Source organism: Erpetoichthys calabaricus, chromosome 8 (assembly GCF_900747795.2).
Source record: "Erpetoichthys calabaricus chromosome 8, fErpCal1.3, whole genome shotgun sequence".
Lineage (NCBI taxonomy): Eukaryota > Metazoa > Chordata > Cladistia > Polypteriformes > Polypteridae > Erpetoichthys > Erpetoichthys calabaricus.
The window spans coordinates 166,792,158-166,809,148 of NC_041401.2; the positions used below are offsets into that span (position 1 = coordinate 166,792,158).

A 16,991-nucleotide genomic window follows, 5' to 3' on the forward strand; every position below is an offset into this window, starting at 1 on the left:
ATAGTCCTTTGAGAAGTTCCAAATGAGTAGACATAAAAATGTCCATATGCAGACCGACGAGTAGGAGTGTCTCAGCAAAACTGCAACACAAGAAGTTGATAGTGTGGTTAATAGTGTGAATAGCATCAAGCAGGAGGAGTACAGACCTGTCACTCTGAGCAAAGCCACTTACTGGAACACTGAACTGATTGCATCCTGTGGTGGGTTTGGGATCGACAGTCAAGAACTCAAAGCAGATGTCTACTAAGGATACTGTACCATTGTTTTCCCTGTCCGGTAATTTAGCCAGGGGATTTCTTCCAAAATCAATGAATCTTAGAGTTTAAAGTGCAATGTTAAAATGCATGTACATAATGTATGAAGCATTTTGTTGTGCAATTCCTAATACCCCTCTTACCCGACCACTTCAAAAGTGTGTTTGTTAAACCCTGTCCTGAAGTTATTTGCAAAAAAGCATCATAACACCATTGAAAATCAAACAATTGAAAATACTTTATTATATTCTAACATTTTTGGTCCATCAGTGGCATGAAATATACTTGTGAAAAGAAATAGGAAGTAAAGGATAAGTTTGGCATTTTTGAAGTCGAAGTTATTTCTTCACAAACATGGGATATATGCATTTGCCACATGAAATTGTGTTCTAAAGTTAAGTACTTTTTATTTTGCTGCTCTACAATGAAGGGTATGAGGCACAAAGGAAAAGGTTAAAAACTTACCAAATAGCTTCATTTTTTAAGACAAGATATTTGTTAGGTATTGATCCATGCCTTCCGTGTTTCTGATGGATGCTTCTAACAACAAAAGGGATCTGAAAATAATCATTTTATTGCATGTAAACTCACTGCTACTCTTTTTTTCTTGTGGTAAAGATTTGTTTTCTAATCACTTGCATGCATTCTTATGTAAATACAGAATTAAATCAGAACAAAACCAACCATGTGGCACAAAAATTTTAGTATCATTTGGTCTTTTGAGAGAAAGCCACACACCGTGGCCATGAAAAGGTTGATACACAAAAAAATGGTGAGTGCTGAGCTATCATACACAGCTGGTCTTCTTTTAAAATATAAAATTGTTCAAAAATGACATGTATAAACTATTTCAAAATATGTGTGTGTAATCGCAAGACACAGATCGATACTCAACAACTGTCTTGGCTTGAATGATGGACATATTTGTTAAAGTTTTTTCCTCCAAGTCCCATAGACAGCAATGTAAAGCATCAGTGTCGGCAAGAGATACAGTATATATGAATATACATACATACAGTAGACACAGCGGTTCAGAGTTCACGGCCTCAGTTGTTTGCACATTTTTCCTTAGAACCTAACTAATAACTGTTAGCGGAAACTGCAAATATCCACCACAATTTTTATGGCTTTTTTTGTGGCAATACTGTAGTACAGTAATCCCTCCTCCATCGCGGGGGGTTGCGTTCCAGAGCCACCCGCGAAATAAGAAAATCCGCGAAGTAGAAACCATATGTTTATATGGTTATTTTTATATTGTCATGCTTGGGTCACAGATTTGCGCAGAAACACAGGAGGTTGTAGAGAGACAGGAACGTTATTCAAACACTGCAAACAAACATTTGTCTCTTTTTCAAACGTTTAAACTGTGCTCCATGACAAGACAGAGATGACAGTTCCGTCTCACAATTAAAAGAATGCAAACATATCTTCCTCTTCAAAGGAGTGCGCGTCAGGAGCAGATATTGTCACAGAGATAGAGAAAAGCAAACAAATCAATAGGGCTGTTTGGCTTTTAGGTATGCGAAGCACCGCGGCACAAAGCTGTTGAAGGCGGCAGCTCACACCCCCTCCGTCAGGAGCAGAGAGATAGAGAGAGACAGATAAGAACAAACAGTGAAAAATCAATACGTGCCCTTCAAGCTTTTAAGTATGCGAAGCACCGTGCAGCATGTCGCTTCAGGAAGCAGCTTGCACAGAAGGTAGCAACGTGAAGATAATCTTTCAGCATTTTTAGACGAGCGTCCGTATCGTCTAGGTTTGCGAACAGCCCCCCTGCTCAATCCCCCTACGTCAGGATCAGAGAAACTCGGCGCAAGAGAGGGAGAAAAGTAAGTTGGGTAGCTTCTCAGCCATCTGCCAATAGCGTCCCTTGTATGAAATCAACTGGGCAAACCAACTGAGGAAGCATGTACCAGAATTTAAAAGATCCATTGTCCGCAGAAATCCGCGAACCAGCAAAAAATCTGCGATATATATTTAAATATGCTTACATATAAAAATCCACGATGGAGTGAAGCCGCGAAAGGCGAAGCGCGATATAGCGAGGGATTACTGTACTAGGGTGTTGTACCGTGTTAGCCATTATGAATGTGGAGAAAAGCCAAGCAAAATGACACCTTTTATTGGCTAACTAAAAAGATTATAATATGCAAGCTTTCGAGGCAACTCAGGCCCCTTCTTCAGGCAAGATGTAATACAGAAACTGGAGTTCCCTGTGTTTATATACACACTCTAGGACAAGAAACAACATTGGTAAATCTTTAAATGAGAAATTTTGAATGTAAAAAATTAATAGATTCATTCAGGCTAGGGTTAATTTAACAAGAGAGAAAAGAACAATGTATGGTCAAGATCTCTGGATAAGATAACTGTCCAACAAAGTCTTTTGAAGTTTGTAATGAGTTTTTTCAAAACAATGTGGGTCTGTAGACAGTGTTTGTGGCAATACTGTACTGTAGAGAGAACAGGAAGCAACCATAGAGAAAAACGTGGCTTGGGATGGTGAAAGTAGCCAATAGAATTTGAAACTGCAACTCCCAGCAGTCCCTGCAGTGGCTCTGATTGGTCTTCTGCTGAGGGTGCAGGGGCTGTTGGCGTCAAAGGATGCCAGCGTGGCTTTTAAAAAGGGGGCCGATAACCAAAAGCAAAAAAAAAAGTTTTTGTAATTTGTGTTTCAAGTTCCTGTCTGTCAGCCTTCTGTTGGGTTACCTGTACTTATTTGTTTTGTCCTGGGTCGTTTCGTGGTTGGCGTCTGGATTGTCTGCCTGTGTACATGAGGACCGTAAGTGGATTCATGGCCATCCTGCGAAGAAAGGAGCGCTCCTGAACCCGTCCACTCGTCTTCACCATTTCAGGAACTACTGGTAGGACTATCTATTTTGATCATTACATTTCACCCGTTGCCATTTTTTATGGACTTTACTGTGTGTGTTTTGTTTGTGCTTTGTTGTATTTAATGTGTATTCGCTGTAAGGGCAACAGTGGTGGTATCGTTGTTCTTGTTTTACATTCTTTATTTGCTGTTTGATTACCGGATTGCTTTGTTTTTGTCTGTTTGTGAGTGCATGCGGGTTGGGCCAAGGCTGGGTGTGTCCCTACACTCTCCACCATAAAAATAAATAAATCACCGTCTTCTCGATGGTGTGAATCTTTTCGGCATTTCTCCTTGCTGCTGATTAACTGCTGCCCTGTGCCGCATCTCCAGCTGAGTGTTCTCGTGTTTTCCGTTTTGTTCTTCTTAAAGCCCCAAGATGCCGCTGAAATGACCTGCACCTTAAGGCTTCTGGCAATTAAAACGTGTTTGCATGATGTAGCCATCCACCACCACAGTTTCCATTTCTTGCTTTCTGACACTTTGACATATTCATCTAGTTGTCAGTGCAGAAAAGAAAACACTCGACAGACGATGTTTTGCACATTATTGCTGAGTCAGACTCTGATTTTTCAGAATCGGATTTTATTGACAGTGATCAGGAATCGAGCAAGAGAGTGAGAAGCCGGCATCAGCTGATCGGACACCAGCCGATGCCACGCCAGCTGCGAGAATGCGTTCAGCTGGCAGCCGATGCAGCTACGGCAAGGTTTGCGTGGGAGGAATACCCAGACATTGATCCGTGGGAGCCGAACTGGCTACCGGACTTCACAAGACAGCATGGCTTGCTGCTGGACTACTTCAGGCTGCTCTCTCCTGATGCTGCTTTTCAGCTACTGTCAGACGAGACAAACAGGTAGGCAGACAAATTTTTTGAATCGCGGGCTGCGCTTGCATCGCATTGATAGCGTGCGTTGCCTTGGTTCTTTTGATTCCAAATCTGGTTGCACGTGGCAGCTAATGGTATGTTTGTTACCCAAAACCTGCAAAAGCTAATGCTCAGATTCAAGTATTTCACAGTTTAAAGAATTATTTAATGAAATTAGAAAAAAACTAGCTAATTGGCAATAGTATTGCTGGCTTATAATTATTTCAAAGACCATGGGAAATGGCAGATGACCGGTGACTTAACACCGTGAAGCGTTGAGTGTACAATGCCATTACCCAAATTCTATGGACAATTGTGTTGCCCCGCGGATAAGTCAGCCCTGTTTTTTTTAATGAATTTTAAGGCATCTGCGGTGGGTTGGCACCCTGCCCGGGATTGGTTCCTGCCTTGTGCCCGGTGTTGGCTGGGATTGGCTCCAGCAGACCCCCGTGACCCTGTGTTCGGATTCAGCGGGTTGGAAAATGGATGGATGGATGGATTTTAAGGCATAAATTTTCCGACTTATACGTGAGTATCTACAGTAATTTGATTCATAAAATTGAAAGGGTAAAACCTGTGCAGTTTAGTTTTAAATATACCATGGTTAACACTTTAACGTGTGACATAAGGCTTCTGCATCTCTGGTTATGCACGGGATTAATGTTAAAAAAAGGTTTAAAGGCTAACAAAAAGAGTCGGCCAATTCAAGCAACTTGAAATCTGTGATTGCTATTGACCCTAAAAAACCTTATTGGCTTTGTCGGCAGCCATCGCACCTGCACTTCAGAAGAGGTCCTTCACCTGAAGTGAAGCGTGTTTGGGCCCAGCCAGTGCTTGGACTGGGAGACCATCTAAGAAAAGCTTGGGTTGGTGCAGGTGGGAGGCATAGGGGGGCACTTACCCTGAGTGTGGATCCCAATCCCCCAGTGCAGCGACAGGGACCCTGTGCTGTAAAAACGGTGCCATCCTTCAGATAAGATATCGATGAGAGGCCCTGACTCTCTGTAGTCATAAAAGATCCCTGGCCATCCTTCGTAAAGAGTAGGGTGTTTCTCGAGGTCCAGCCGGCTCATTCCAGCCCCCTAATCATCCCTGGTCTCTGATTGGCTGTCTCTCTTACCATTTCACCACCTGGTAACTAATGTGCGGCCATCATGTCATCCAGGAGTGTGCGTTGAGTGTCTTAAAAAGTGTTACACTGTATAAGCACAAAGTCTTTTTATTATTAATTACTGGAGCACCCCTAATGAATACCATTAACAGTCTATTTTATTAGACTATTATTATTTCATTAAAATTCTGTTAGATATACAACTGGGCTTGTGGCTTTCCTTATGCCATACAGATGTGATAACATCCTTAAACATTTTTATGTCATCACAAAAGTCTTTGGTATAAGCCTCACTTTCAATTCATTCAGATGTATAAACCACACTGAAGTATTTCTTAAATATATTAGTTACTTCTTTATGCTTTGGGACTTCTACATCTGCAGTATATTACTGATTTCTGCTATTGAATTTCTTCCTTCTTATATAACTGCTGGACCAGAAAAGCTATTGCTGTTTTCGATGGTGACAGTAAGAGTGATGACTCGGGTAGCAGTTATTCACTTCTCATGTGGTGTACACGTCATTATCAATAAAGCATTCGTATTTTTCACTTTCTGCGGTGGGTTGGCACCCTGCCTGGGATTGGTTCCTGCCTTGTGCCCTGTGTTGACTGGGATTGGCTCCAGCAGACCCCCGTGACCCTGTGTTCGGATTTAGCGGGTTAGATAATGGATGGATGGATTTTTCACTTTTTGTCTTGATCTTCTATTGTTCTTTCAGTGACGTGTGTGTGATGTTGGCACAGCAGTTCTATAAAAGATGGCAGCCTGCACAACAAAGCATCAGAACTTCGATTCAATCAAAAGAATGAAGTTGGTGATGGACTTCGTGCTCACATACCAGCCAAAAACGAATTGGGTAAAGAATTACTCATTTTGTTATTTTTTTTTGAGATCTGATCCTTTGTCCTTGCAAAGTGTTGAAAGATTAATAAAGATTATCACAGAGGATCCCAAAACAACCACCAAAGAGCTGCAGTCCAATCTAAGATCCACTAACTAGTGTTGATGAGCCAAAATAAAAAGAGGAGTAAAAATCAATGCTCTGCAACATCTGGAGGACGCCCAGGCCTTTGGGAATAATGTTCTACAGACAGACATGTCAAAAGTAGAATGGTTTGCATGATAAAGGTCATGTGATGTCTAGTGTAAAACTATAACAGCATTCGACAGAAAGAACATCAAATCTAGAATAAAACAACATGGCAGTATGGTGTCAGGTTATGGGGATACTTTGCTGGCTCAGCCATTTGCTCATTTTGCCAATACTGAAAGAGCCACGACTTCTGAAGGAGAATGACTAATCATACAGTTAGGTCCATAAATATTTGGACAGAGACAACTTTTTTGTAATTTTGGTTCTGTACATTACCACAATGAATTTTAAATGAAACAACTCAGATGCAGTTGAAGTTCAGACTTTCAGTTTTAATTCAGTGGGGTGAACAAAACGATTGCATAAAAATGTGAGGCAACTAAAGCATTTTATTAACACAATCCCTTCATTTCAGGGGCTCAAAAGTAATTGGACAATTGACTCAAAGTCTATTTCATGGGCAGGTGTGGGCAAGTCCGTCGTTATGTCATTATCAATTAAGCAGATAAAAGGCCTGGAGTTGATTTGAGGTGTGGTGCTTGCATGTGGAAGATTTTGCAGTGAACAGACAACATGCGGTCAAAGGAGCTCTCCATGCAGGTGAAAGAAGCCATCCTTAAGCTGCGAAAACAGAAAAAACCCATCCGAGAAACTGTTACAATATTACGAGTGGTAAAAATCTACAGTTTGGTACATCCTGAGAAAGAAAGCAAGCACTGGTGAACTCAGCAACGCAAAAAGACCTGGATGTCCACGGAAGACAACAGTGGTGGATGATTGCAGAATCATTTCCATGGTGAAGAGAAACCCCTTCACATCAGCCAACCAAGTGAACAACACTCTCCAGGGGGTAGGCGTATCGATATCCAAGTCTACCATAAAGAGAAGACTGCATGAAAGTAAAAACAGAGGGTGCACTGCAAGGTGCAAGCCACTCATAAACCTCAAGAATAGAAAGGCTAGATTGGACTTTGCTAAAGAACATCTAAAAAAGCCAGCACAGTTCTGGAAAAACATTCTTTGGACAGATGAAACCAAGATCAACCTCTACCAGAATGATGGCAAGAAAAAAGTATGGAGAAGGCGTGGAACAGCTCATTATCCAAAGCATACCACATCATCTGTAAAACACGGTGGAGGCAGTGTGATGGCTTGGGCATGCATGGCTGCCAGTGGCACTGGGACACTAGTGTTTATTGATGATGTCACACAGGACAGAAGCAGCCGAATGAATTCTGAGGTGTTCAGAGACGTACTGTCTGCTCAAATCCAGCTAAATGCAGTCAAATTGATTGGGCGGCGTTTCATGATACAGATGGACAATGACCCAAAGCATACAGCCAAAGCAACCCAGGAGTTTATTAAAGCAAAGAAGTGGAAAATTATTAAATGACCAAGTCAGTCACCTGATCTTAACCCAATTGAGCATGCATTTCACTTGTTGAAGACTAAACTTCAGACAGACAGGCCCACAAACAAACAGCAACTGAAAGCTACTGCAGTAAAGGCCTGGCAGAGCATTAAAAAGGAGGAAACCCAGCATCTGGTGATGTCCATGAGTTCAAGACCTCAGGCTGTCATTGCCAGCAAAGGGTTTTCAACCAAGTATTAGAAATGAACATTTTATTTCCAGTTATTTAATTTGTCCAATTACTTTTGAGCCCTGAAATGAAGGGATTGTGTTAAAAAAATGCTTTAGTTGCCTCACATTTTTATGCAATCGTTTTGTTCACCCCACTGAATTAAAGCTGAAAGTCTGCACTTCAACTGCATCTGAGTTGTTTCATTTATAATCCATTGTGGTAATGTACAGAACCAAAATTAGAAAAAAGTTGTCTCTGTCCAAATATTTATGGACCTAACTGTATGTCCGTGACCTGTAGCTGAATGGTGACTGCAAGACAAAGACCCAAAACACAAAAGCAGTGAATTGAATGGAGTGGCCTACTGAAACTCTTGACTTAAACCCAGTGGAGGAGCTGTGGCCGAGTCTGACACAAGAAGTTCACGCTTGCCATCCTACCAGTGTTTACGTATTAAAGCATTTCTTCAAAGATGCCAATATTCCTCAACAGCAATGGAAAAGACTGATATCACAATAGCTGAGGCTTGAAAGTAGGGGGCAAATCCTTTTTCACACAGGATGACTGGGATGTTGCATAATTGTTACTTGAATAAAGCAAGTTTAAAAACTGTATTGTGTGTTCATGCAGGTTCCCCATCTCTAACGGTGTATTTTGTCCAAAGAGTTGAGGTCAGTCACTGTGTAAATTATGCAAAAACTGAGGACACTGGGAAAGGGCAAACGGTTTTTCAGTCTGTCACAGCCGGAGGTGAGGAGGTCAAACTCCGAGGTCCTGTCCCACTTGTAGGTAGGTGACTTGAGAGTATGAGACACGGAGACATAGCATCAACCCTGTGGGATTCCTCACCAGCAGTGTTGTGGATAACGTGGTAAAAGTAATTTGTTTTGTGTAATCAGATTACTTTTTTTAAAGTAACGAGTAACGTAATGCAATACTTACTTTCTTGAAGTAAAAAATATCTTCATTCCTTTAAAAAAAAAAAGTGTGTTATTATGGATGATTATTTCAACAATTCCAGGGAGAAAAAAGAATGCAAAGAAGTTGCCTGCTGCTGTCGGTGTAAAGCCTGATGGCCACTTGACCCACCCGCACTGGTTCACAGCAGCCGCACGGCCAAAACAATGTCAGATGTGGTAACACGTCCCCTCATGCACACTGGGTTTTTACGAATTATGGGGCTATGCTGACCCCCCGCTGTGTCCTACATGATGAAATTCAAGGAGAGGCTGGTATTGACTGATGAACGAGGGGCACAACAGGTCATCAAAACGCAAAAATATCTGAAGTGGAACTCTTTTATCAATTAGGTTACCAACCCATGAAACTATTATACCTGCTGCTTTTGGTTAATGGCTCGGACACGCCATCTTCACCTCCCCCCATTTTAAAGCTAACAATAACGGGCACAACTCTTCTTCCATCACTCCCTCTACTGTGACATTGAGCAAACACTGCCACCTACTGACAAGACTACCAACGTGCTAACAGGGCTACTCCCAAGAATCAAAGCATTTTGGTCACCGACACTGGAAAGTATAAAGAAGGCTTTAGGGCACGGGTGTCGAACTCCAGTCCTGGGGGGCCGCAGTGGCTGCAGGTTTTCATTTTAACCATCTTCGTCATTCGTGACCAGTTTTTGCTAATTAACTTCTTTTGTCTTAACTTTAATTAACTTGACGCAGGCCCCTCTGCTGTTTCTTTTTCTTTAATTAGCAGCCAAACAACAATGAGACACAAAACAAGGCGCCACATGAGCAGCTCACCTGTAGCTCATCACACAATATCTGAAAATAAAGAAAGGTGAAGGTCTCGGTGAGGTTGATCTCTCAGGTCGCTAAAACATTTTGATGGTCTCAAGAAAAAAACAGGAAATCAACAATTTTGGAAAAGTCTGCTGTGGCAGAATGAGAGCAGCAAGAAGACGTGGAATTAAATAACGAGTTCAATTAACAGCAAGAATCGGCTTCTCTTTAAGAAACTGGTTGGAGTTTAGCTGCTCATCTGTCGGCTCGTTTCACGTCTCATTTCTGTTTGGCTGCCATTTAATGAAGAAAGAATCCATTCAGAGCAGCGAATCCTTAAAAACAGGGCTATTAAAATGAAGGGAAAAGGAATTTAAATAGTAGTGCAAACTGGTCACTGATTAGGAAAAGGGTTAGAATGAAAGCCGGCAGCCACAGCGGCCCCCCAGGCCTGGAGTTGGACACCCCTGCTTTAGGGCCTCAGGGAGCCACTTGGTGTCTGCAGCCTTCCTCCTACAGACGGCCTCTCCAGGTATTCCAGCCTCCTCCTCCTCCTCAGACGGGTCTCGGACACCTCACAGCACGTCCCTCTCAGAGCTGCCCTCGGGGTGGTACAGTGTTTAGAAAACGATCAGAAGTTGGCGTGTTTCAGGTCCGCTTCATGAAGGTTCATATACGGGTTTAGCATTTAATAGCAAGTGCTGTCCAGTCAAATGTGCAGTTTTTTTATACAAAAGAAGTAAACAAAATGGCTTTAACGCATTTCATTTTATAGTGAGTGACATACACTGCCTGGCCAAAAAAAAAGGTCACACTCTAATATTTCGTTGGACCGCCTTTAGCTTTGATTACGGCACACATTCGCTGTGGCATTGTTTCGATAAGCTTCTGCAATGTCACAAGATTTAATTCCATCCAGTGTTGCATTAATTTTTCACCAAGATCTTGCATTGATGATGGTAGAGACTGACCGCTGCACAAAGCCTTCTCCAGCACATCCCAAAGATTCTCAATGGGGTTAAGGTCTGGACTCTGTGGTGGCCAATCCATGTGTGAAAATGATGTCTCATGCTCCCTGAACCGCTCTTTCACAATTTGAGCCCGATGAATCCTAGCATTGTCATCTTGGCATATGCCCGTGCCTTAGGGCTACACAGCTGTTCAGTCCCAATCCCTTGAGTTCCCTTCGCATTGTGCGTGTGGAGATGCTCTCACCTTCACTATTAAACATAGACCTGAGTTCTACTGTTGTTTTTCTTCGATTTGATTTCACCAAACGTTTAAGTGATCGTCGATCACGATCATTCAGGATTTTTTTCCGGCCACATTTCTTCCTCGAAGACGATGGGTCCCCACTATCCTTCCAGTTTTTAATAATGCGTTGGACAGTTCTTAACCCAATTTTAGTAGTTTCTGCAATCTCCTTAGATGTTTTCTCTGCTTGATGCATGCCAATGATTTGACCCATCTCAAACAGACTAACATCTTTTCCACGACCACGAGATGCGTCTTTCGATGTGGTTAAGAAATGAGAAGCAACTCATTGCACCAGTTGTTGCCAGCTGAAGGATAACGGCCCATGCACCATGGTACCTATCTGCTTAGTTAAATCCAGGTGGCAACTTTTTTTTTGGCCAGGCAGTGTGTTATGGAAGTTCCTTTTTTTTGTAAGTAACGTGTAACCTAACCAAGTTACTTTTAAAAGTCATTTTCCCCAGCACTGTGGTGTGACAGTTATAGGTTTATGACCATTTCTAATGAACAATTCAGAGGTCAAGTTCTCTCTTCTACAATACGTTTTGTTCACTGTTTTCTACCCACTATACACAAATCAGCGCCCCTCTAAATAACCGGAGTTACCTCATCAGCTGTAAGCAGGGTCTCCGTACGAGTCGATGTACCAGCCGGCCAACCCAACTGCTGCTCGGCCTAAACTGACCCTGGAGATTTAAAGGGATCACCCGCAGAAAGACTGTTTCAGACTTCTTTCTGGATTCAAAACAGGACTTTTAGTATCAATCAAGTGCAGCGATAAAATAAAATGGAGAAGAAGAATTTTTTAAAATTATAAATATGTTTAATTTTGTTCTCTCAATGCCACCTTTAAAACCTAGACGTACAATGCTATTCTAGTGAGCTTTTCCACGTATATACCGGAGAATTGGTCACTAAATTTTAACTTACATAAAATTCTTCACAACTTGGCTCATGGGTTTAAACATAATGCTTTTACTCCTTGCTAATTACAGTAAAATGTACAAGATCATGTAATTACACACTGTATATATTCATTAAGGGTTTAAAAGTATTTACAAATATGTATAGAGCTTCTGAAGGAAAAAAAAAAGGGAAGAGAGATCTGAATGAAGTGAAAGAGACAAACACATAAACAGGACTGAATTACTACGTTGTGCTAAGTGGTCCGAGTGAAACAAACACCACAACTGAATCATCAGGGGCTTGTAGACGGTGACCCGCAGTCGGCGGAGTTCAGGAGGGGAGCGAGGAGAGCGTGGCGGGCGCCCTGCTGTTCTCGATCAAATGTGCAAACATTACTGTGTGGTAATACGATGGACATACTGAAGGCTGGCTTTTGGCTTTGAATATTTAGAAATACCCTGAACCACTGAATGCTTTTAAAGCACATAAATAACACAGTGTACATATATTAGCACTGTTAATAAAACAATAAGAAAAATATGCCTGCATTGAGCACGTTATTAACAGTAAACCATACTTTTACTATGAAAGCATCAACATATTAAAACATTTGTCATAAAAAGACGGGCAGATACAGACAGGAGTATGAAGTGTTTTCTTCTGATTCTTTTGCTTATAAACATCTTTTTCTTAAATTAAACCCAAAGTTGCCAGAAGGCACACAAAGCGGAGCCTCAAACTGGTGACAAACCCTGTAGCTGAAAACTTGACAACTTGTTACTAACTTCTTCAGCCCTACAAGCAACATTAATACCGGGATATTGAATGTTGCACGTAAACTATTGCAAGGACTTTTTTTTTTATAATGATTATTACAGTATTTTAATAGTGTTTGTAATTATTAATGAACAATCTCCTATTCTGGAGTCTCTGAATAAACTGACAGAAAAACACAGAAATGCAATGCCGGTATATTGAAACAAGAAATAAACTTTTTGACTATCAGCTGTACAAAGTAAAAATGATCATCAGAATAACTAAATGGAGTTATTTGTTCAGAATTGCCGTTTTTCATGTGCTGATACAAAGTCGATGTCTTTGGAAAAGTGGATCCCACCACCGTATTGTACGCTGTGTCAGTGTTCTGGTTTATAGCAAATAAGAGAGAAAAAAGGGATAAACAGAGGTTTTCCGATTTAATGGATTTGTTTTCATTGGTATAAACAATTGTACTGTGAAATGTGTAAAGCAGCTGCACATAACATTATGGATTGAATAAATTCTTACAAAAGGAATTAATATTTAAGCCTCTTGAATTACCAGTTTTCTCAGTGAACAGCATACGTGACAATACAAACTGAAAGGCCTCTGCGAACCCATGAGCCAGCCAGTTGTCTCGTTTGTATTACCTGCAGCAGTTAGTCTACGGCCACGTAACATATCCTTGCCAAAAGTCCCACTTGAGTTTACAACCAGCTTTCATTTGGTCAAGAATGTCTTTCACTCGGTTCACTCTTGTGCTATGCTTCTCAATACGTACTTTACTGTGTAAGCGAACGCAGCAAAGCCAACTATGACAAACAAGTTTGCTAGGGCTCCACCAAGTAGTCCATGGTTGCGGTTAGGCTGAAGGCCTTGATTATTAGCACCCACTAGTTCAGCATGGCCGTTGAGAAGTGGAATTCCATTTTGACCATTGTGTACTTCGCCGTCAGGAATAACGTCGGGGAGAGGCAGAGCCTGGGGTCGGTTACTCAGTTCTTGCTGTGCTTTTTGTTTTTGCTTTATTTCCTGAAAGGTGAAAGAAAAGATAAAAGAGGATGCAATAAGTATACTTGCTTTGGTAGTACATGTTTTATTTACAATGGCTGACAGTTTGTTTCATTTGTCACTACTGAGCTCTCTACAATTATTATAACAGTTGGCAAACACGCAGCAAATGTCAAGAGAAAGCGGGTTTGAAGTAACGTAAAGACAAGCACACCCCCAGTATTTTACACAAGTTTGTCGGTTTACCATACCCCTCTTGTTCATGTTGAAATAAAACGCACTTCTTTCTTATCAATATAAAATTCTACACTGTGGAAAATAAACCTACAGGACATCACAAATTCCGTATGTCCGCGTTTCCTCTTGGTCTAAATAGAAACATCACATGCCATACTGTCGGTACGAACATTTACTCAACTTTCATTTCCAATTGTTACCTGATTGTGTTTCGGGTGAGTGACTTTGCATGAGGGGGTGGCATGCAAAGCTTTCTGGGAAGATGGCCGTTCTCTTTGAAGGTTTGTTAAATGGACCAAAAGTTAAGGGTTGTGCACACATTCCATGAACGCAGACTAGTCGTTCATTTTCCCTTCTACATTTACATTTATTTGAATAGGAGAGGCTTTTATCCAAAGTCAACATACAATTGTGATTACTTGGTTGACGCCTTTATCCAAAATGACAAACAACATCTGAGATTATTATCATTTGTGACCACAATCTGGGATAGGAACGTGCAGTGTCTTGTCATCACCATTCTCTGGATTTCAAAAGATACAAACACATATTCCTCCAGTAAGTATTTTTATTGACAACATACACTGAGAAAGTATTCAGACCCTTTCAATTTGTACACATTTTATTAAACTGCAGCCTTGTACTAAAATCATTTAAATTCATTTCTCCCCCCACATAAAGCACTGTGAATATCCCAGAATGACAAAGCGAAAACAAGATATTAGACAAGTATTCAGCCCCTTTGCTACGACATTTGAAATCTGACTCAAATTCATCCCATTCTGTTGACCATCATTGACATGTTTCTACACTGTGCTTGTGGTAAATTCACTTGACACGATTAAAAAGGCACACGCCTGTCTATACACCTGTTCCATATGTGCATCAGAGCAAAAAACCAAGCCACGAGGTCGAAGGAACTCCCTGCGGAGCTTACAGACAGGAGGTACAGCCCTGGGGAAGGCTACAAAAAAATCCTGCAGCACTGAAGGTTTGCAAAAACACAAATTCAAAGTTTGGAACAACCACAGGTCTTCCTAGAGCTGGCCACCCACCCAAACCAAGCAATCATGGGAGAAGGCTCATGGGAAGAGAGGCAAACAAGAACCCTCCTCTGTAAAAGACACATGGAAGCCCACTTGGAGTTTAGGGACTCTTAAGACTAGGAAACACGATTCTCTCGTCTCATGAAACCAAGGCTGGTGTCATGTCTGGAGGAAACCAGGCACCACTCGTCACCTGCGCAATACCATTCCAGCAGTGAAGCCTGGTGGGGACATCATCACGCTGCAGGGACTGGAAGACCAGACAGGGTTGATGAAAACCTGAGCAGAGAAAAAGTAGAGAGATATCTTTAATGAAAACCTGCTGCAGAGTGCGCTGGACTTCAGGCCGGGTCAAAGTGTCACCTTCCTACAGGACAATAATCCGAAGCACAAACAAAAAGACATCACAGGGGTGGGTGGCTTAGGAACACCTCAGTAAATGGTTCAGACCCAAGAAGACTCTAAAGGTGCTTCAACTGTGGCCTGAGTAAAGAGTCTTAACACTTTAAAGGGTCTATCTGATATATCATGGTTTTATTTTTAATATATTGACAACATATATACAAAATCCTGTTTTTGCTTTGTCATTCCTGGGGTATCGAGTATTGCCTAAAGTGGGGGGAAAAATTAATTTAAAAGATTTCAGCACAAGGTTGCAAAATAACTTGGGGGAAAAAAAATGAAGGGGTTTCAGTAACTTCTGAATTCACCGTAGGTTGTCAATAAAAATAGTTATTGGAATATAATTTATTTTTAAGGCCAAAGTAAATAATTTGTCAAAAGTATAATTCTAAAAATTTCACTGTGGAATAACCCTGCTTGCAGAAGTATTCAAACCCTTAAGGCTCCAAAAGCTTACAGTGACAAAGAGTTCCCAAGCAAGACACATTTGCCTCCTTTGAACCTGAACATTCACATTTTGCCAGTGAGCACTAAGGGCAGAGATCACATCTTCTAGTTTATTAGCCAGGCTGTGATGCTACGTGCTGTGAAAATGAAGACTAAAGAGCATCTCATCGAAATAAAGAGACAAAGTGATATAAATCCATCAGTTGGGGAAAAAGGGCAAGTGCTTGGAGAGCAGATGTTGGGGTGGGTGTTCTCTTTGTCTGATGAACAAATAAACCCCGGGTGGCCGCACAATCAGAAAACCGCTGAAGCAAAGCAGTTTGATATTGAAAAATCTTTTGGGGCAACATGACCAACGCTCATCCTTTTATTTGACCCCTCACCACATGTCCCAGCTCAGCTTTAAACTATAAACAATACCACAAATAAAGAAGAGGGGAAAAAATATACACATACAGTACTGCGCAAAAGTTTTAGGCAGGTGTGAAAAAATGCTGTAAACAAAGAATGCTTTCAAAAATGGAAGTGTTAATCATTTATTTTCATCAATCAACAAAATGTAGTGAATGAACAAAAGAGAAATTGAAATCAAATCAATATTTGGTGTGACCACCCTTTGCCTTCAAAACAGCATCAATTCTTCTAGGTACACTTGCACACAGTTTTTGAAGGAACTCGGCTGGTAGGTTGTTCCAAACATCTTGGAGAACTAACCACAGATCTTCTGTGGATGTAGGCTTCCTCGCATACTTCTGTCTCTTCATGTAATCCCAGACACACTCGATGATGTTGAGATCAGGGCTCTGTGGGGGCCATACCATCACTTCCAAGAGTTCGTGTTCCTCTTTACACTGAAGATAGTTCTTAATGACTTTGGCTGTATGTTTGGGGTCGAATAAATTTGGGGCCAATCATACGCCTCCCTGATGGTATTGCAAGATGGATAAGTATCTGCCTGCACTTCTCAGCATTGAGAACACCATTAATCCTGACCAAATCTCCAACTCCATTTGCAGAAATGCAGCCCCAAACGTTCAAGGAACCTCCACCATGCTTCACTGTTGCCTGCAGACACTCATTATTGTACTGCTCTCCAGCCCTTTGATGAACAATCTGCCTTCTGCTACAGCCAAATATTTCAAATTTTGACTCATCAGTCCAGAGCACCAGCTGCCATTTTTCTGCACCCCAGTTCCTATGTTTTCATGCATACTTGAGTCGCTTGGCCTTGTTTCCACGTCGGAGGTATGGCTTTTTGGCTGTAACTCTTCCATGAAGACCACTTCTGGCCAGACTTCTCCGGACAGTAGATGAGTGTACCTGGGTCCCACTGGTTTCTGACAGTTCTGAGCTGATGGCACTGCTGGACATCTTCTGATTTCGAAGGGTAATAAGCTTGA

The 16,991-nt window shown here is 41.4% G+C and overlaps 1 protein-coding gene across 2 annotated transcripts in view; it reads right to left on the bottom strand.

Moving 5' to 3' along the window:
• Positions 1-11,584: 11,584 nt before the first annotated feature.
• The window catches only part of ube2j2 (ubiquitin-conjugating enzyme E2, J2 (UBC6 homolog, yeast)), a 55,445-nt gene continuing 50,038 nt past the window's right edge, over positions 11,585-16,991 (bottom strand). For both annotated transcript variants that reach the window (XM_028807746.2, XM_028807745.2), the window contains exon 7: positions 11,585-13,480. In XM_028807746.2, the coding sequence (XP_028663579.1) occupies positions 13,199-13,480 (282 nt within the window). In that variant the 3' untranslated portion in view covers positions 11,585-13,198. The remainder of the gene's footprint in view (positions 13,481-16,991) is intronic.